The sequence below is a fragment of the Vidua chalybeata genome, chromosome 6, assembly GCF_026979565.1.
Source record: "Vidua chalybeata isolate OUT-0048 chromosome 6, bVidCha1 merged haplotype, whole genome shotgun sequence".
Taxonomy (NCBI): domain Eukaryota; kingdom Metazoa; phylum Chordata; class Aves; order Passeriformes; family Viduidae; genus Vidua; species Vidua chalybeata.
Genome location: NC_071535.1, coordinates 40,192,322 through 40,212,371, shown reverse-complemented (window position 1 = coordinate 40,212,371; position 20,050 = coordinate 40,192,322). Strand labels below are relative to the sequence as shown.

At 43.5% G+C, this 20,050-nt stretch overlaps 1 protein-coding gene across 2 annotated transcripts; it reads right to left on the bottom strand.

Moving 5' to 3' along the window:
* Positions 1 to 339: 339 nt before the first annotated feature.
* SYT13 (synaptotagmin 13) lies at positions 340 to 19,913 on the bottom strand. 2 transcript variants are annotated; one of them, XM_053946484.1, is made up of 6 exons: positions 19,425 to 19,913; positions 14,606 to 14,828; positions 12,573 to 12,713; positions 11,010 to 11,323; positions 6,950 to 7,079; positions 340 to 6,245 (listed from the first exon to the last, which is right to left on the bottom strand). In XM_053946484.1, exons 1-6 carry the CDS (start codon positions 19,605 to 19,607, stop codon positions 5,941 to 5,943), a joined length of 1,296 nt encoding a protein of 431 aa, XP_053802459.1. In that variant the 5' UTR covers positions 19,608 to 19,913; the 3' UTR covers positions 340 to 5,940. The 2 variants fall into 2 exon arrangements, with proteins under 2 accessions (XP_053802459.1, XP_053802460.1); XM_053946485.1 differs by having other exon boundaries at positions 12,573 to 12,707.
* Between the last annotated feature and the right edge of the window lie 137 nt (positions 19,914 to 20,050).

The window sequence follows — 20,050 nt, the reverse complement described above, 5'->3', positions numbered from 1 at the left end:
AAACCCCTCTAAATCCACTTCTTATATTTGTTTCAGAGATGGAGCCAGTATCTGGGAAGAAACTGGCTCCCAAATCCCATTTTCTAAACTCCTTGTAGCTACTGGAAAGCCTTTAGAGCTTTGTTTAGCTGCCACCTTGCTGAAAAACCCAATAGATTTTTTGTGCTTGCCCAGCACAGGACTCTACTGCTGACTCCTCCTCTTCTCATCGTACACCCATCCTTTGATGACACCCTTCAGAGCATCTTCTGTTGACTCATGCCAGCACTCTGTGCCCCTGACATGAGCTGCAAGCAGAGGGGACTTACTGTAGAGTAAACAATGGAGACACAGCACTGGTACAGCTTGGAATTATTTACTTGCAGTATTTTACATGTTGTGCTGTAATATTAAACACAATGGCTGAGCATCATGCTCTGGTTTTGTGCATTGGATTGTGAGAACAATATAGAGTCTTGACAAACAATATCTGGCTCTGTACAATAAACACACTGGGATACCAAAGGACCAAGTAAGCAGAAAAGCCCCCTCATGCTGGAAGGCCACAAATTACTATTTCACTTTGCTACTTTTCTTGTGCATATTGAAAACAGAAGAAATACTATTAAGTGTTGAGTGTTACTATTTACTCATCATGCTTATCTTTTAACAAATTAACCAAATACATTTTAATACCTAGTTAAATTCTGAAACACATAAAAATGCTGTCAAAGCTCTGTCCTTCAATCAGACTTCAAACTGACCTTCAAAAGAGTTCAAGAAGCGTGGTCCAAGCCACTTTAGTTTCCAGTTCTTATTAAATCTCATTGTAGTCAACTCATCTAAGACATTAGGGAAATTTGGGCAAACCTTGGGCTGTAATTCTAGGGCCCAAATGACAACCTACTTAATTTTGGGGGGGAAAAAAAGAGTCGTTTTCAACACTACTGCCAAATAATACTGAAGACAGATGCTCGCAAAATACAAGGCACAGCTGTTCAAGGTATTGAAAGCCCATCAGTACCTGGGAGAAATGTTGAGCCTGAAAATTTTCCCAGTCCTCTTGAAGGGAATTTTCCATTACTTTCTGATGTATTACCTCTTTGCAAAGCAAACATGTTTCTTATTAGCATGCAAGGATATTCCGGACAACAATTGAGGGGAAAACCCTGCCCTGAAAAAATACTGCCCTTACAGGGCACCAGCTGTAACCACTCCCCTTACAACTGGGGAAGGGTGCTGAGGGTAGTAATGAGTCTAAAACATCCCAGACATTTTAGTTATTATTAATGATTTGTGCTTATTAATCCTTCTACTGTAGGACAAATTGCTTAAAATCAAACTAGATCATTTTTGGGGAGGAAGATCTAGCTCTGAGGGCAGGTTGAGGCAAAACAACAGATGGCTACAGTCTATATTTTAACAAAGGAACTCAATGTAGTCACAAGTAATTTCCTCTGCCCTCTCAGCCCCCTCCTCTGAGCAGAGGCCACCTCAGGAGGCCACCTTTCCCAGGCAAAGCTGGGTAATATACACAGGAGCTTTGTTTCTCAGGCTTTTTTACAGTTATCTGGTTGTTTGTGCTTTGTCACTGGATGAGGGACTGTGAATCCCTGTCCTTAAACTCACAATTCTGGCCTTTAGTGAAAAGGATCGTTCATTCTGACCAGGTAGACTGCCTGACACCATCTTTTTCTTTTTTTTTTTTTTTTTTTTTTTTTTCTTTTTTTTTCTCTCCTTCCTTATTCCATCCAGTCTCTTGGCTTCCAGCTTCTTCATATTAATGCTTACAGCAGGCAAAATAATCAGTCCAGCCACTAACTAGCCACTGGGGACTCTTGTGGCTGCTTTTGGTCACACATTTATCTTAGGAACATTAATTGCCATAACTGGGCTTTTTTGCTTCTTCTCTTATGATGCAATTTATAAGCAGCATCCTTTAATTTAATACACAGTGGTGCTTGCTGATGTTCCTGCATTTTCAGCTTCAGGAGCTGAAAACCGAGGGTCTGTCTGGCTCTGTCCTTACTGCACTTTGACAGCTCAAGTTGCTGAAGCTGCTTGATACAATGACATTTCCAAATACTTCAGATTTATCTTCATGACTTCGTCACCTACCACAACCATTCCCAGCCCTTTGTCTGCTGGGACAGTTCAGCACCTCGGCCCTTGGGGTGCTGAGGCTCAGGAACACCCAGGTACTGCTGCACAGGCTGTTCGGAGGGATGAGGGCAGGGCCTGGGCAGACGCTGGAATGCGATGGATGACACACAGCTCCTGTTAGCAGAGTTCAAAAGGCCGGGGTGGGCGCCCCTGCCCCTCGGGTACCACACGTACGCAGCATTCCTCATCCCCCTTACGTGCCCGCTGTCAGCCCCGGCGAGCAGCCGCCTCCTCCCAGGAGCACCTGGCAGCCTTTGTTCAGGCTGTGCTGATGGTGAGGAGCATTCTTTGCAGGCTAAAATGCCAGACAACAAGAATAATCCATCCGGGGAAGATGTATGCATTTTCACTCTTTCTCTCTTTCCCATTAAATCCCATTGCAGCAAAGGAGGAAACAATGCCGTTCATTAACACCGATGGCGCCACTTTGCTCCCAAGACAGATTTGTGGTTAAATAGTGTGTATACACGTATTTGTCTGCTGTAAAAGAGGACATTGTTTTGCCAGAGCTAAGTCAGATTCTGAGGATCTATGCTTTTAAATGTCATTGGACTGATTGATAGCTATTACCGGTGTGCCAGAATCACCAGGGCACAGGCAGATAGTGCTGTTTACAATCAGTCATCAAGATGTTATAAAAGACTCCCTGAAACAAGCAGGATGCAGAACTAGAGAAGTTGGCAGCAAGGCAAATATTTGGCCCTTCAGGCTTTCCATTGCCAGCCAAATAGCATCATAATGTGAAGTTATCCTTCTTATCATTATCCCCCAAAAATTCACAGTGCTGCCTGGAACATATATGTGAATTAGGCAAACATTCCAATAATTTCTGCACTTATATGGAAATTATTATTCCATACCTATAGGTACATCTACAGGCAAATCAGGATCACAGTAAGCATTAAGTATTCACTATCAACTAGACCCCTGTGTCCAGTTTACTCACAGTATCCTACCGCTTCTTGTTAGTAAATAAAACCCCATAGAGCAAAACAAGAAGCTGATTTTCTTTTGGTTTACATGCCCTCTAGCCAATAGATCAATATCAGAGATTAAAATATTGGGTGTAAGATTCGTGGGCATACTTAGCTTTTCTGTCTTTCTGGTTGCTCAAAGATGAATTTATTGCTCTCTTCAAAATGATCCTGTAATTCCTGGCTACACCACCCACAAAAGAAATAGTAGAGTAAAGATAACAGTTTTCCTTGTGAATCAACCTTGTCAGTTTCTTCACAGAATCATAACATTGCTGAGGATATAAAGGGCCTCTGGAGATCATATTGTCCAAACTCACCCCTGCTCAAAGTGGGATAAACTAGAGCAGGTTGTTCACGCTGTATCTCATCAAATTTTTACTGTCTCCAAGCATGGGGACACCCAACAACCTCTTCTGCCAATTTGTTCCAGTATTTGATTATACTCACAGTAAAAAAAGGGGGTTTATTCTTGGTATTTTTCATGTGTTCAAATGGAATTACCTACATTGCAACTTGTGACCTTGACTCTTGTCCTGTCACTGGACACCAGTGAAAAGAGTCTCTCTCCATCTGCTTTTGTCCTCTCCCAGGTCAGATATCTGTACACATTGATCTAAACAGTTCCAGCTCTCTCAGACTTTCCTCTTACAGAAGATGCACCAGTCCTTTAAACATCTTCATGGCCATTTGCTGCACTCTTTCCAGAAACCCCATATCTTTCTTGCACTGGGAAGTCCAGCAACGGACACAGCATCCCAGAAGTGCCCTCACTGGTGCTGAGTTGAAAGGAAGGATCACCCTCCTTTGACCTGCTGGCATTGCTTAACGCAGCACAAGGCACTGCTGTCCTTCTCTGCTGCAAGAGCACACTGCTGGCTCATGTTCAACTTGATGTCCACCAGGACACCCAGGTCCTTTTCTGGAAAGCTCCTTTACAGATCGTCAGCCTTCACCCCTGCACTGCAAGGGGTTGTTCTTTCTCAGGTGCCACTTCTCCTTGTTGAATTTCAGGAGGTTCCTGTTAGCCCAGCATTTCTCCAGCATTTCTCTCAGCATCCCTCTGAATGTCAGCACAACTGCCTTGTGTATCAATCACTATTCCAAGTTTTGCATCATCCACAAACCTACCGAGGCCATGCTCTGCACCATTGTCTAGGTCATTCATGAAGGTGCTAAACTCTGTCAGTCTCACAATCAGCCCCAGTCACCACTAGTTACTGACTTCCAGCTGAACTTCATTTCCCAGTTCATAACCCGTTGTGCCTGGTGCTTCAGGCAGTTTTCAAACACTGGTTCTGTTGTTTTCTCTTTGCCAACAGGATGGCAGCCTTCACTTGACAAGCTGCTAGACTTATTTGACTGCACCATCAGAATGGGATGGATACTAGTTAAAGCTCAGCTTAATATTTTGATTTAAACAAGGAGCAATCTGACCATGCAAATATGAAGCTCTCTGATATTTTCAAGGCTACAAGTTATATTTTCCAGATTTTTGGATGCCTTGTCTCCGTGGAAGTCCCTTAAAGTTGTGTCTACTACTTCAAAAAATGTAGTAGAACAAGCAGTGTGCTTATAGGGTCATGACATTATCACTGCCAATGCCAGACTTTCAGTCCATCTAGAAACACAAAAAAAAGGACAGTCAAAAGTAACATTTAAGCCACATCAAATCTTGAAAGTGCACACAAAAAACAAGCCCTGGAGAGTCTGTCTGGTTGGTGAATTCCTTCTGTCTGGAAGTGATGAAATACATGGCAGCTAATAAGGGTTGTCTTTGAGTAATGCAGGTATGAGGATTTGAGTGCAATAGTTAACTGTCAAACCAAAACCATCTGTCAGATGCTAAGGTATAGAATTATCCCACTTCTTTTGCCTCATTTTAGATGTTGTCTGGAATACAATTAGGATATTTGAAACTTGGGAAAAACACAAACAGAAAAGATAGCAGTAAACAGAAAGATCTGGTCCCAAGTTTTAGGAGGTAACATCAAAAACAACTTTTTGTCCATATTTAGGATCTTCCTGGATGACACCATAAGAAGATAAACGGTACAGGTATTCTGCTAAAGGGTCCTGAAACATTCATATTTTCAGCAGTTTTCATGAATCTTAAATACAAGGTATCAAACTCTCCAGGAAACAAAAGTAAAGGAAGGTATTTGGCTTCTTGCTTGGCAGTGTTTGCTCAAAGGCTACGCAGGATGAGGGTGTTGACTGTCTCTCTCTTTCTTTTTCCTCTGTTTTCTCCCTTCATTCTGTATATTTTTCTAGGTATCCATTTACTGCACTTTGGCTTCACTCTCTTTTTCATACTGATTCTTTGTGCCTGCCACGACAGTTCTCTGATCTTCATTTCTCAGTCTTGTGGAGTATTATGAAAAGCAGTGATTGGTAAAACAGCTGCGTGCTTGTGATTATGGAGCCAGCACTTGCCCAAGGGACTTGGGTGACAGCACTAGATGCCAGTGAAGGGCTTACATTTCCATGATAACTTTGCTCTTCTTTGCTCCCCTCTGCTCCTCTACAGAAACAGCAACCTCTCAGAAGAGACATTGGGCAGGCAAATAAAATTAATTCCAACCATGCAGGCAGCCAATCCCTTGTTTGAGACAACCACTTGATGAGGTGAGAGACTGTCCTTTAAACACATTTTCCAGACAGTTTACTAGGCTAGAATGGGCAGGAAGAGCAGAGAAGGGTGGTGTAATAGGAGTGCTGTGCTGAGAAATTTCATGGAGGTGAAGGTGGAAGATGAAATCCAGCTTATTTGCCCAGGCTCTGAGGCCTGGTGGGAATCTTGTTGTCAGTAATCCTGATGAGCCTACATATGGAGCTGGTGCCACATGGCTATCTGTTTCCTGGGGTTCCTCAGCATTTCTTCCCAGTGGTTCCTCTCTGTGCCTGTGACGTGTAAGCCCAGACTGCACTTGCCGAGGACATGGCTCTGGCCAGCTCCATCCTGGCTCAGCATTTCCAGCTCCACGCTGGAGGCACGCAGGAGCTCATGAGGCACCTCGAACATGATCATCTCATTCCACACAGGGTTGATCTTGTGTTTTGCACGTTTGGTCTGCTTCTTCTTCAGCTTCAGTGACTGATGCCTCAGTGTTACCTTGACAGAAACATCTGTATAGGGAGGGGAAAGAGACACCATATTAATGAACATGCAACAAATAGACTAGACTAGACTAGAATAGGCTGAGTTGGAAGGGTCCCATCAGGATCATGGAGTCCAACTCCTGGCCATGCACAGGACACCCCAAAACCCATGCAATGTGCCCAAGAGCATTGTCCAAATGCTTTTTGAAATCCATCAGACTGGTGCTGTGACCAACCTAAGTCTCCCTTGACTCAGCTTCATGCTGTCCTCAGGTCCTGTCCCTGTCCATGAGAGAGATCAGTGCCTGTCCTTTTGCTTCCCCTTGTGAGGATGTTGAAGACTACAAAGAGGGGCTCCCCTCCCTCGTCTCCAGGCTGAACAGAGCAGGTGACCTCAGCCACTCTTCATAAGGCTTCTGCTCCAGGCCCTTCACCATCATTATGGCCCTCCTTTGGACACTCTCTAATATCTTAATATTTTTTATATTGTGATGCCTGAATCTGCACCGAAAAATGCAAAAGAATTTACACTGGTGACAGCAAACTGAGAAACCACAGTAGAAATATTGGTCAGGTGGCATTTGGTTTTCACTTTTTAGAAATTATTCAGATCTCTTTGGCTTTCTAAGCCAGACATTTTTTTTCCTGCCAAACTTCACCCTTCCCACTTTCTTTCTAGATTTATGTAATAGTAGAAACAACAGTATCTGTTTCCTTGCTATAACACTCACCACTTCCAAGTAGATCTTTCAGCTGCTTGGAATGGAGGTTTTTAGCCTTAATAATCACCACCAGCAGGCGATTAGCTGCTGGCAGGTAGCTAATAGAGAGCAGAACCTCCCCATGGCCCGTGGATGGCTCCTGGAAATGGAGATACAGAAAGGGTTAATTTGGTATATGATCTTGGCCAAAACATTAGGAAAACAACAGTAGAAGACTGATGGGTGGAAGGTCACGGACCAACCAAGTTGTCTCTCTGTCTTTGTACAGGAGATCTTTCCAGTTACGCTGGATGAGAACAAACCTGGCAAAGATGCCCGAGGCTCATAAGGCTCCCATAATGTGAGATACTGAATCCTTATGGCACTGGAAAGTAACTGCTTCTGACATCAACTTTTAGTGCAATATTTAGTCAGAAGAAGATTTGGGGCTGACATACAATGCAAATAGTCAGAAATTCCTATTTTGAAAGACCACCTAACTGCCCTGTATTTATGTCCACTACCCCCTTTACTGCTTTTCATAATTCACTTTTGGTTTCAGGTGCTCCGTTTCTCAGAGGGCTCTGACTGGACTCAGCCTCCAGCTTGCATTGCCCAGAAGGAGTTTAGGGCTCCCTGGGAAAGCAGAGGTGCTGAGTCTAACCTGGAGCTGGACTACACTTTCCCTGACAACCTATTTGGTATGAGAAAAAACCTAGCCAAGCTGAAATCCTCCACGAGCTGGGCACAGTACATTACTCGTCCTTCCCACCTGCCTTCTGTCAGGACTGTGAGCAGCTCTCCCTGCTTCCCCTGTGGGAGACTCTCCCTTTCCCTTTCCCTTTCCCTTTCCCTTTCCCTTTCCCTTTCCCTTTCCCTTTCCCTTTCCCTTTCCCTTTCCCTTTCCCTTTCCCTTTCCCTTTCCCTTTCCCTTTCCCTTTCCCTTTCCCTTTCCCTTTCCCTTTCCCCTTACTTCCATTTGCCCTGGACAAGCAACCCTTGTGGGGAAAGCCTAGGCACACAGTCACACCACCACTGCTCTCCTGTAAGAGAGTAATGCCAGCAGGGAAGGAGAGAAATCCTACACCATTGTGTGCAGAGCTGACAGCCCTTGGCAAGAAACAAAAGGGGAGTAGTTATTCTCTCAGTGAGTGGGAGCTTGTGACAGAAATCTGGTTTAGTGTGAGGTTAATGACCCAGAAGAGTCCCAATGCCAATTCAACAGACTCATTCTGGGCTCCTTAGCATGTTCTACATCCTCGAGGATAGACAGCCCTTCTCCAGGCTATTTTTGTGCTCTGCAGTGTCGCTACTAAGTGAGCCATAAATATTTCAAATTAAGTTTTCAACCAGTTTCTCGAAACAGTCAAGGACAGGCCCCTGTATGCTCTCCATGAGCTGATTGACTCTCCAGAAAACATGGCTGTCATCACTGTCTGGTTTGAATGACGAATTTGTCCTGCACAAATCAGGTGGAAGGCCATTAGCAAGGAAGCCTGAAATTCAATCCCAAGTCAGCTCAAGTAAATTTTTTTTTCATGCACTCACTCAGGTAGCAATGAAGGGCTTGTATGCATTTCACTTATATGAATCCTGTCTTAAATTGAAGTGGACCTTAGAAAAGCCCACACATAAAAAGAGGCATTTTCAAATGCCTGTATGCCCTCTACAAAAGAATTGTACTCCTGGGGACAAAATCAAACACCACCTCAATACAAACCCAGAGTTTAGGCATGTCATAAGCTGCTTTTGTTTATTTACCCCCACTACATCTCAGCAGGTCCCATTCTATAGTTCTTGGCTAGAATTTGGTTCCTGTAGCTCCAGGCACAGACAGATGCAGCAGAGATTGGGAGGGGGTGGGGCTCTGTAGACGTGCACACACACACAAACACACACGTTGTACTCGGATCACATCTTGTACTTATGACTTTCTAGCTCCTGGTGCACTGATCAAGGTTTTGGACAACCTGTATCCACATGAAAACAAAATTTGCAATGGTTGGTCTCTGCTGGAGTTTGGCGTGAACAGACCATACCAGAGGCACTTTTCTTTCCCTTTCTGGGCTTTGTTTTCTTTGTTTCTTTTTTCCTATTAAATCCATAACCTACCTTTTGTGCTGAAATCCTGCAAATTCATACAACCATCAGAGCTTCAGTCTTTCTTTCTATGCAATATGAATAAAAAGCAACAAGGGGTCATCAATGACTTACGTGCAGGGCACCACGAAATCACAAAAGGGAAGTTGCTATGCAAGGACATATTATCATCAACCCACTATCATTACTGTCATTAGCAAAGCAGTGGGAGGGAAGGAAGACAAGATAAGGATATCAGTCTACAGCATCTAGGCTTTGCATTGCTCACTGGACTCAATGAATTCCTGAATGCTAATTGCATTACCTGGTTAGCTGTAAGCTCCACTCTGGGCTCCTTCCCTTGTGTGTGGGAGAATTACTGGGAAGGACGAAATTTCTGCCCTTCCTGGCATTTTCAAGGAAATGTCACACTTTCGACAAAGCTCAGTAACTTTGTTCCTGGATGAATGCTATCAAAAATAGCTCTTCTTTTTTTGATCAGCTCTTCTTCACTCCCTCTCTCTCTGGTTCTCAATGAATGATTCAGGATCTGTATACATAAGCTATCTGTGCAATGGTTGGCTCTCTCAGGTCCCAGATGACGCAAATTCAGCTTTCACTGCACATCCTCAGCTCAAACTAGGGCACTGTTCAGCAGTACTGCTGGTGTTAACCTTATGCTGTCAGCCTGGAGAAGAAATTAATTTCCTGTTTCTGTGTGTGGTTGTGAAGCTGGATGAAGGCAGAATTCCCTGTATATCAGGACTCCATCAGATGCACTGGAGTAACAACTTATCATTACTGTGAACAGGCTCTTCCTTGTCTATTGCTAAAAAAGCAGATGCTTCAGTATTGGGGCAGGGGGGTGGTTACAGGTGTTAGACAAATACTGAGTCTTGTGCTTGAAGTTTATTAAACTAATTCAGACTACCCATTTGCTTCTACTGCCTCTGTCCCTGACAGATGTTTTTTTAGTGTGGACAGTCCTGTTAGTATTCAAGTGGTTATCAGATAAATTAGCACTATTGGAAATCAGAAATGCTAACTCTGTATCTGTGGCCAGCTCAGTGGAGAGCCCTCACCCGTGATGGTGACAGGCAGTAATTTGTTTCATCGTGCTTAGTGAGGGTGCTGGTGTTGTTTTGCATTGCTCAGCCATACCATGGCAGACTACAAGAGGTACCACTTGTTGTGATGAACGAGCAGCAGCAGTAGCAGCATCCTGCTGCCGTGTTAAGTAAATTGCTGCTGCTAGAAGAACAACCTAGCTCATGGCAGGGAAAAGGCTCTTGAGGAAATGTGCAAGAAATTAGTGCACATGAAGCATCTCCTGTACCCACTTCAAGAACTGTTGGAATTCTTCCCTCCAGTTTTCCTGTCTGTGCAACTGGCAAAATGTGGATAAGGAAGGAAAGGAAGGTTTTGATGTTTAAGGAAACCAGCACAATGCAATTAATGATATTTTGATATCTCCCAGAACAAATAGCACTGGATTGATTCCAGTAAGTATAAGTGTCCTTCAGTCCATCATTCCAGTCCCAACAATGTATTTCACTCCTAGATTAAGGCTCCCTGGGGTGCCACTGGATGCCCTACCACACCCAGCTTTGCAGAGTCCCTCCATTGGGCCCTGCAGGCCCTCTCTGATATTTGAGCTCTTGCCACTCTGGTCCTGCATCAATAATTCTCAGAAGCTCACACACCTTTTTCTAAACATAGCATTTGAATTACAGATGCTAATGTCAGATTGTCGTGTAATTGGGGAGGAGCTGAGGGAGTTGTGACACATTAACAGCTGGGAGCATTAGACAGAAGAGCTTCTGATATGACGAGCTACAGACAAGCACAGAGCTGTGCTGAGTGATCTCTGCAGTCACACATCACCTCTCTAAACCTGTTCCAAACAAATAAAGCCACCAACCCTCATGCAGCTCTTTAGGAAAAGGGTTTCTCTTGTCCAAACTCTTAATCATTAGGTTTTCTGAGCTGCCAACACAGACTGAGTCCATACCTTCTCTGGGCTCTTTAGCCTTTCCCACTGGGCCTTCCCAAAGGATTCCTCCATTTCAGCAAGGTTCAGTTTGAGTTCCCCCACAATGCTGTGCCTGGAGAACTTGTCACAGTTTCTCAGGGTGAGAGTCAGTGTCCCTCCTGGCATCTCCTCCTCTGTTAATGGGAATTGCAGCACCTCCTCCCAAAGGGTGTGAAGTACCTTCTTCTTCAGCTCTGTCTGGGCCTCAGCAATACCAGACTTGCTCTCCAGTGTGCCCAGTATGTAGCAATGGCAGCCAGTATCTTGGTCCCCATTCATTCCACCATGCATAGCTAGAAAAGATGGATGGTAAGGACCTCTCACAAAAGACAGCCCTGAAATATCTGTGGCTAAATTGCTTGTTTCATGACAGCCATAAAGTAAAACAGCTTTATAGACCCTGGCAGGAACCCCTGTTCCTGCCTGTCTGGGGGCAGATTAAGCTGTGAGCCCATGCTGTGGTGTTTTCCTCAGGCTGCACAAGGTCCCTGCCCTTGTGCCACTGCATAAGGAAGCTGCCAGTGTTTGGGAGAGCAACAGCTGAGTTCAAGGAAACATATTCTGTTGAAAGATGCAGAACAGCACGAAACGAGGCAGCATGAAACAGGGATTGGCAGTTCTCATTTACTTTTACCTTGGCACACAAAAAAAGCTTCTTACAATGACTTTAAAAGCAGGAAGGTCAGTCACAGACATCAGAGATGGGATAGAGCTTCCCTTGGCACACATCCATCCCTCCAGGCCAATGTCTAAGGGTTATTGCATTCTGCTGGTCCAACCTCTGGTAAACGAATCCATCAGAAACCACCCCACAGCCCAAAAAACCTGTGTCAAGAGACATTCATCCCTAATTTTATATCCTTTTTATGTTGAAAAGTCTAGAGTGAGAATGGCATTTCACACTCCTCTTCAGTTGCAGCAACAGAGCTGCACTGCCTTCTCCGGCAGCAAGAGGAGCACACCCTCCTCCAAGGGGTCATTGAGTATCTCCGCTTTGAGGGAAAAACTGTTGTCCTTGCTGCAGACAGTCCAAGGACATCTGCTCCTGAACTGCCAGGACCTGTGGGTCACAGGGCTCACCTGGCTTCTCAGGGGAGCCGCACTGAGGAGCAGAGCCATGTCCTGTGCACAGGAGTGCCAGGGTGGCAGCCAGCCCGCGTGCGTGTCCATCCTGAAGGGCAACTGTGGGCTTGCTGCTGGCAGGAGGCCCTCAGCAGTGGCTGCCATTCAGCACCCTTCCAATTCTTGCCTCAGAGGGTGGGATTTGATTAGGTTTCCACAGAGATCTACACTGTGCATGAATTATTCAGTCAGCTTATTTTACTCTCCCAGAGGAACTGATGATGCTCCAGCCCTGAGCCCTTCCTAATTCCTGACAAAGCTATGCAAACAATGTTCCAAAGCTACACCCTCCCTTCAACACCAGTGGAACATCCAGTAATCCTGAGGGCACCTGTTGACCTTAAGATAGGAGGGGAACTGTCTCTAAGTGTAATCACCATGTGTGTTGTCCCGTTCAGGCCCGGGGACGTGTGCCCCTACCTTGGAGGAGGGCCACGCGCAGCTGGGCCCTCTGTGGCTCGTACACCAGGGAGTAGTGCAGCTCGGGGGCCTGCCGACCGCTGGCTGCCCGCTCAGGCTTCAGGTGCTCCGTGACACACACGTCCTTGACCACACCTGGAACTGAAATAACCCCTTTAGCAAGCAGCTCTTCCCCCTCCCAAGACAACAAATCCACTTTCTCTTGACTTTACTTTTCTAAATGTCTCCCTATTTCTGCACTTTTTATGCAGGACTATAATTTATTTTCCTTCTTCATCCATCATCATACATCCTTTTTGTTCTGTTTACTTGCACTTTCAGCTCTTTCTACAGCATTTGGACAAGGCTTCTGCTGTCCACCACCTTGGGCTCTATGATGGTTCCCACACTTGCTCTTTTACCTTATGACTAGGCCAAGGTGTCTAAATGACACTCATTACTTGTTGTATTGTTTTATGTTCTTTTAACTGGCATTATTAAATCTTATATTCTCTGCAAGGAGAATGCAAATCCGCTCTTGAACTGCTGTACAACTCTGCACTAGGTCAGACCTCTCTAAACGTTTTGGTTTTTGGTTTAATTTTAACAATGAAGTCTTTGTCATGCAAAAGACATCCATTTCCATACTACCTGACCAGATTGAAGGAAAAGAACTTGGAATCCATAAGGCAGTTTCTCCATGCATGATTTTGGAGCTGAGTATGTATTTCATACTGAAATAAAGCAAGTTGCAAGACTAAAAGAAAAGCCAGAGATTTTTGTCATCCAAAGCTGTTATCTGCAAGGTCAGTTCTGATTCACACAGAAAACAATAGTGGGACCAGCACACTTCCTCCTAAAAATCTCAACCACAGTTCAGACCAGTTCACTGTGGCATCAAAAGGAGAATGCAACAATTCTTGCTTAATTTTAGCAACACTTGAGCTATATAATCAGACAGAGCAGGAAGGAAACTTGCTTGTGCAGTGCAGAGAGGCTCTTATACCAACACTTATATAAAGCTTTAGCCTAAATGCAGCCATCATCTTTCTTCCTTTCCACCCTTATAATCTTTTCCCTGACACCTAAGGATGTGGCTCAGACAGTCTCTTCCTCCAATGCATCTGCTTCCCATGGCACTTTTTTTTCCATACTCACAAGACTGAGGTTGGAGGGGTGAAGGTAGCAATTGTCTTTCCAGAAGGGCAAAAATATAATCTCAAAAAATTAAAAATAACTAAAAAGGATACTCAGTAAAAATTACGGCAGATGGCATTGTCTCTCTGGCAAATCTTCAGGAAGGTTGCATTAAAGTGGTAGCCATAAGAGTAAATATCCTGTTAAAAGATGGCTGTGAAGTTAAAAAACAGTATGGAAGAAACCCAGACATGCTGCCAGATACATATAACTGAGATTGCATTTTCTCTCAGGTTCCAGAAATCTTATGTTTCAGGATTTGGAGTGTTACTCTTTGGGCTGGCTGGGAAACAGAAATTCTGTTTCGCAAAAACCTTCAGCCTTCAGTTTCACTGCACATTACAATAAGCCAAGAACATCTCACCAAACCGTGGTAATAAAGGAGCAGAGAAAATTAGAAGCTTTGGCCCCCATTGTCCCTGACAAGGGCACTTGCTGGACAGCTAGCATTTGACCTGGAGGAGATACTCTGCCTAATTTTGGCCAGATATTTCACACATACTCTGGCTACTGCTCTCAGCACAAGTACACTAAATGTGCTTTTCTACAAAATGTCTGCTACCAGGGAGACAGATTCTTCAAAACAAAAGACGTTTAAGTAAAAAAAAAGAAAAAGAAAAAATTGCAACAAGATACAGCTACAGCTTTGTTATCAGAATGTCCTTATAAGCTCCATGACTACCTTCTGCTAAACAAATGTATTGAAAGGAAAACTCAAGAGTGCTCATGATAAGAAAGCGAAAAGCATCCAATAAATTCCACATTTATTTATCTAACAACAATCACATTATGCTTAGAAGTATTACAGATCCACACCCACTAAAGCAATTGTTAGTTTGAAGACCAAAAGCTCCTACCGTTTTGAGGGAGAACAAACAGCTCTTCATTGACTTGTATCTTCATCCTATTCTCATCCAAAGCAGTATGTTTTCCAGTAGCTGGTTCTTCTGTTGTCTTCAGAGAGTACTGCGTGTAGTTAACAATTTCAGGTGAAGTTACTTCTGGTTTGGGGCCATAAATGTTGGGAAACTTCAGAAGTGCTCGAGGCTGGACTGGCTCTGCAGTTTTCTTAATGTTGAACTGAAAAGTAAAATTTTTTTATTACTTTGCACAAATTACATTAATTCCTCCAATTCTCTTAACGTTAGATGAGCTGTTCATACCATTTGTAATTTGTACATAGTCCCCTGGCCAGCCATACAAGAGTAGTTGATTCAGTGGTCATCTCAGCCTCTTGGTTCTGTGGACCAGAGCTCCATCTGACCATCAGACACATATTTCCCCTTTATTATACCAGGACTGAAATTTGGATTTATGTCTGATTTTGTTCTTAAAACTTCAATTCCCTGCTGAATCATGAACATGGGATGAGCAGAAGAACCTGCAAGATGCTCGGGTAGTCCAAGCAAAGGCTGGCAGAAAAGTCATTACTGTTCTCTCAAAACAAAAAAAATATTTTACTGGAATAGAACGGTTCTCTTCTGCTAATGTTCCAAGAAAGGATCCTGCCTTCTTACAATTTAACTAATTCCTGATTAATTTATATTTGATTTCATTGATGGGGAAGAACAAAAGCTGACTAGCAAATGACCCCAACCCTTACAACAGATTTTATGAATGTTTCCAAAACATGAAAGACAAAAACCAAAAGTAAAATAGCTATTTTGGTTGATTATTGTGCAGTGGGATTATCTCCAACCTACTGCCTGCTATTTTTGTCAAGATTGAGGGCAAGACAGAAAAGGTTCATCACTGTAATTAAAGTTTTTCATTAGTTTTATTGTTTCCTATTAATAATGAATGTAGATGAAGCTCTTGTCTGTGTTGGGATTTCCTCGTCCCAGCTTGTATGTCCAGAGGAAGCATACTTACCTCTCAAGAAACAGAGCTGAAGAAAGAGGGTTGTCTTGGATGTTAGCCTAGCCATATTCTGCTTGTGGAGATCCTGGCTGCATACACTTGGCAGTGGTACGGAGCTAATTAGGTGAGTGACTCCATCTTCTCAAGGCAGCCAGTGCACCAGTGTTTAGGAAGTCTATTGTGCAACATAGCATTTTGGCTTATCTAATTGTCTTGCCCCTTTGAAAGAGAAGTGAGCTGAGACACAATGACATCATTGTGTGCCATCCTCACCTGGCATTCAGTTGAGTTTAGATATTATGTAAATTACACGGTGTGGGGCTGTAAGTGAGATCCCTCTTATAGAGATGTGAGCCTCATCAGTCCTAAGATACCTAGGAAATGTGAACTTACTCATCCAAACTTTAAATGCAATTTCCCATCCTTCTAAAATTAAAGCAAACCAACCAAGCAGAACACGTGAGGAATCACTGGACAGCAGCTAGAAAAGGCAGGTTGCTTTTGCTGTGCAGAGGCACTACACCCAGCACTCGCACAATGGTGGTCAGCTTCTGCTGTCCTCTCTCCCGGAGCTGCTATGTCAGGCTGATGTCCTACCACTCACTGGCCACACACTGGAGCCTCCTGCCTGTATTGCTCTGTGCATATCAGCACACAAAGCACTTCCAGATCCTTTGGGATGAAAAACACCACACAAATTTGAGGTATTGTTAGTACAATCTTCCTCTTGCGAAGTACCTGGCAAGGTACTTCGCAAGAGGAAGAAAATAGTCAGGAAATCCAGCAGCACACAGCATCCAAGAACTCCATTGGGTCTAAATATTCCTCTTGTCTGTCTGCTCTGCAGAATTAGAGACAAGAGACATATGCAAGCACAGTGGGATTAGCCCACCCCCTCTTCCAACTGCATCTGCCTCTGTTTATTATGTTGCTGCCAGCTCTTTTCCCAAGTGCTGTGTGCTAATCCCGTTACATAGCAGTGCCCTATGGAAGTTTCCTTTGCAACTCAGCAGTTGTGTCTTAAATAAAGACACGAGCAGAAGAGCTCAGAGACTTCTGCAAAAAATGCATGAAAGCAAGTAAACTAAAAGGAGCAAGCAGGCTGCAAATGCCTGCTTTTTCTGTATCCCTGCCCAGTGTTACTCAAAGCACCAGACTCTTGCCATTGCTGGATGTGTTTAGGAAATCTTCATTCTGCAGGTTTTGCTGAGACTTTGCAAATTTACAGCAGTCTCTCATTGTTTTATAGATGTATGTTTGTGTTTGAATTTCTCTTCCTCATGAATGCAGGTCATGTCCATGGGGAGCCTCTGTCTATAGCAAATACAAGCATCACTGTCATGGGAGACATGCCAAATGAATAAAATGCAGACTTGCTACATCTTTCTTTTGTCGTCTGTGTTTATCAGAATCAGTGGCCCTGACAGGTTTCAATAATTAAATGTGTCCAACACTGACTAGGACATACTGTGTACTAATGTAGTCAGAAAAAAATGTTCCGACAGAACAATTTATAAACATTAGACATAATAAAATTTCACAAGCTCAGAACTCAAATTGAGATTCATTTCTTGAAGGTATAGAGACTGATTCTGATTCAGTGACAGCATAGGAGAATTCATGTTCCTGGCAAGAAAATTATTGTAATTGGAAAGAATTGCTAACATATGGAATATGCAAACTAAGAACATTTTGCACTTTCTGTGACAGAATGTTCACTCGGCTGCTACAATATGCCCAGATTTCTTAAAAAAAAACCATAAAGCATAACATTGGAAATAATACTTCAAATTAAAAAGTCTACAATGCTGAAAGAATGCAATCATTCAGGTAATAATGATGCATTTAGGGCAGATTGAATAATTTTATCCCCTGTTGGTCAAATACTGGAATAAGTCATGGCAAAACCTGATGAATGTAGACATATTTTGAGGACCATAACTGAATAGCTGCTGAGTACTGGAGGCTTAACTGAACAAAATGGAGACATAGTGCTTATTTCAGTCCTGCAAACAGAATAGCACCCACATGGACAAGATCCAGGATGGATGAACACTTTCCCAAGATGTTTTCCAAAAAGCTGTGTAAAAGAAAAAAAGCCCAGTCCAAGGATGGAGTTAAAATGAGGATTTGAGATGTTTCTGAGCTTGGAGATTGCAACATCAAACGCTCATAGAGGGAGCCTGATGGTAAAGTTGTCTGTGGGTTGTGTTGCTGCAGACAACAGCTAGAAAAATTGCTTTGCAAAGTGATGTGGCTGTCAAAGTTAAACATTTTTCATTCACCTTAACAGTAAACTTGGAAAAATCTCTGCATCATTGTACGTTCTTATATACAGGTGTTAGCAAACCCCCTGTATGGGGAAAAAAGACAAGAAAGGAGCCTGAAAGGGACTTGAGTAAGCTATCAAACAGAATAGCAGGTGAAATTCATCCTAGGAAAATGCAAACAGGTTCTAGGAGTTATTCACCATGCTCATGGAGGGAGGCTCAGAATTAGCAGCTATCTCTTGAGAAGTCCTAAACTCCATGCAGAAATTAATCCATGGTCAGTGGTTCCAGCTCCTACACCTCTCCCCCTCCAGCAGCCACAAGATCTGCTAATGCCATTCTCTGTATCTGTGCCAGTTCTCACAACACTGTTTGTAGATTTGGTCATCTTTCTTCAGCATAAACTGCAACAAGAACATGAGGATGCCAAGGTTTTCTGCTAAGAGGGTACGAGTGGAAGACAGAGAAAGACTGAATATTTAAGTACAAACATTACAGAGGAGTTCAATTAGGACTCCTGCTACACTCTTTAAGAATACAAAAAAAATAGCTCAAATTAAAAGGCAAGCAAAGACTGTTATACAGGCCTTTGGAATGGGCGACTATGGCATAACTTGATTGAATGGCTAGGTGAAAGTGAAAAGGACACAGGCACAAACAAATATCAGGAGCAACAGCCAACAGGTAATACTTTCAGAGACTGACCAGTGCTATAGCTCATGCTAAAGACCACATTCAACCAAGGAAATCATCAAACACTTCCCTTTGAAGAAGAAATTCCCATTAATAAGTACATTATAAGCATTCTATAATTCCCCTAGCTCCCTATTGCACTGAGCTCAGGAGTAAATCAGGCTGTTTGGATTCTAACAAAAATGAAAGAGCACACAGGGATGCCTGACACTATCCATACTCCACATTGCTTTTACAATAAGTGAAAAATTCACAGTGTGATGAGATTTTCTAGTCATTGCAATCTAGATTGTCACTTGCTTTTTATTATGATTTCAATGCCTTGTTTTAGCTTCACACATAACTAATCCCCTCAGTTAGAAGGGCAGAGGGAGGAGGAGGGAAGGTTTTCACAAGAAACCAGCTGTTGACAGGGAACTATCCTGCAGGAGCTATGAGGCATTGTGAATAGAATTAAATAGCTGCTATACAAGATCTCAGCAGGAGCCAGCTCCTCTTCACAATGCTGCGTGCCACCTGGTGCAGTCTAGTCTTCTCTTCTTAGGAAATTATTTCTCTTTTGATCTATCTTAAAAACTAAGCAGCATTTCCAGTCCTCATCCCCTGTTTCTGCCATTAGCAGCTTTCTCTCTGGCTCTGTGGCAGCTGTCTCCTGCTCCGGTAATCGTGGTACCCAGTTCATCTCTGTTTTTCCCTCACTCCTCCTCCCACTGGCATGTTGTTATATCCCGAACACGGTAAGCAGATAAACAGGCAGCATAAATCATATGCTGAGTAGCCTAACAGGGAAGTTGCACTCCCACCCTCTGCCTTTAAAGAAATATCACAGAGTAAATTAGAGACTGTGTCTTACTTGCTGGGCTGGCTGAAGCACACTGGGTTTAGTATTTTCCGTCTCGTCTTCTTGGTCCTTTTCTGAGAGTCCTTTCCCAGGTTGCTTGCATTTGCAGAAGCAGGTGAGGCCGCAGAGGGCAAGGATGCTAGTTGCAGTCCCTAAGGTAGCCCCCAGGGCTATAACTGGAGCAGACAAAACCATTGTCCTGTGCTGCACAGGAACAGAAAGCAGAGAGATCCTGTGGCTCTTTCTACTCCCTGGGAGAGCAGCTCTCCCACATCCACTCCAAATTCTAGCCTGGCTTCATTCTCCTTGGAAGTCTGAAAGCAATTCTGTTTGCAGCAAAGGAAGCAATCTAGACACACAGATAAATCATCCCACCTTTGCTAGGCAACAAGACTACCTTTCTATCCTGTTGATGAAGTTGCTGCTCCAGGTCAAGGAGAGGAAATAGTAATTGTGGTGCTTGCAATCTCCATATAGCTGCAAACAGGCAGTTTTCATTGAAGCCTGTTCTCCAGCTCCACTGGGAAAAGTCTGATGTGTGATAGAGAGGAAAGACGTCAGCAGAAGGGGCTGGCCTTGCTAGCTAACTCACAGAAAGTGCATCCAAGTGTTTGATCATCTCTCTAGCAATATTTCTT

Excerpts from the sequence above, each read along its gene's own strand:
- SYT13 (XM_053946484.1), bottom strand. The coding sequence starts at position 19,607 with ATGGTTTTGTCTGCTCCAGTTATAGCCCTGGGGGCTACCTTAGGGACT. Across the intron at positions 12,714-14,605 it reads GTTTGTTCTCCCTCAAAACG|TTCCAGGTGTGGTCAAGGAC; the intron begins GTAGGAGCTTTT and ends GGGTTATTTCAG. Across the intron at positions 7,080-11,009 it reads GGCTAAAGAGCCCAGAGAAG|GAGCCATCCACGGGCCATGG; the intron begins GTATGGACTCAG and ends CTCCATTTCCAG.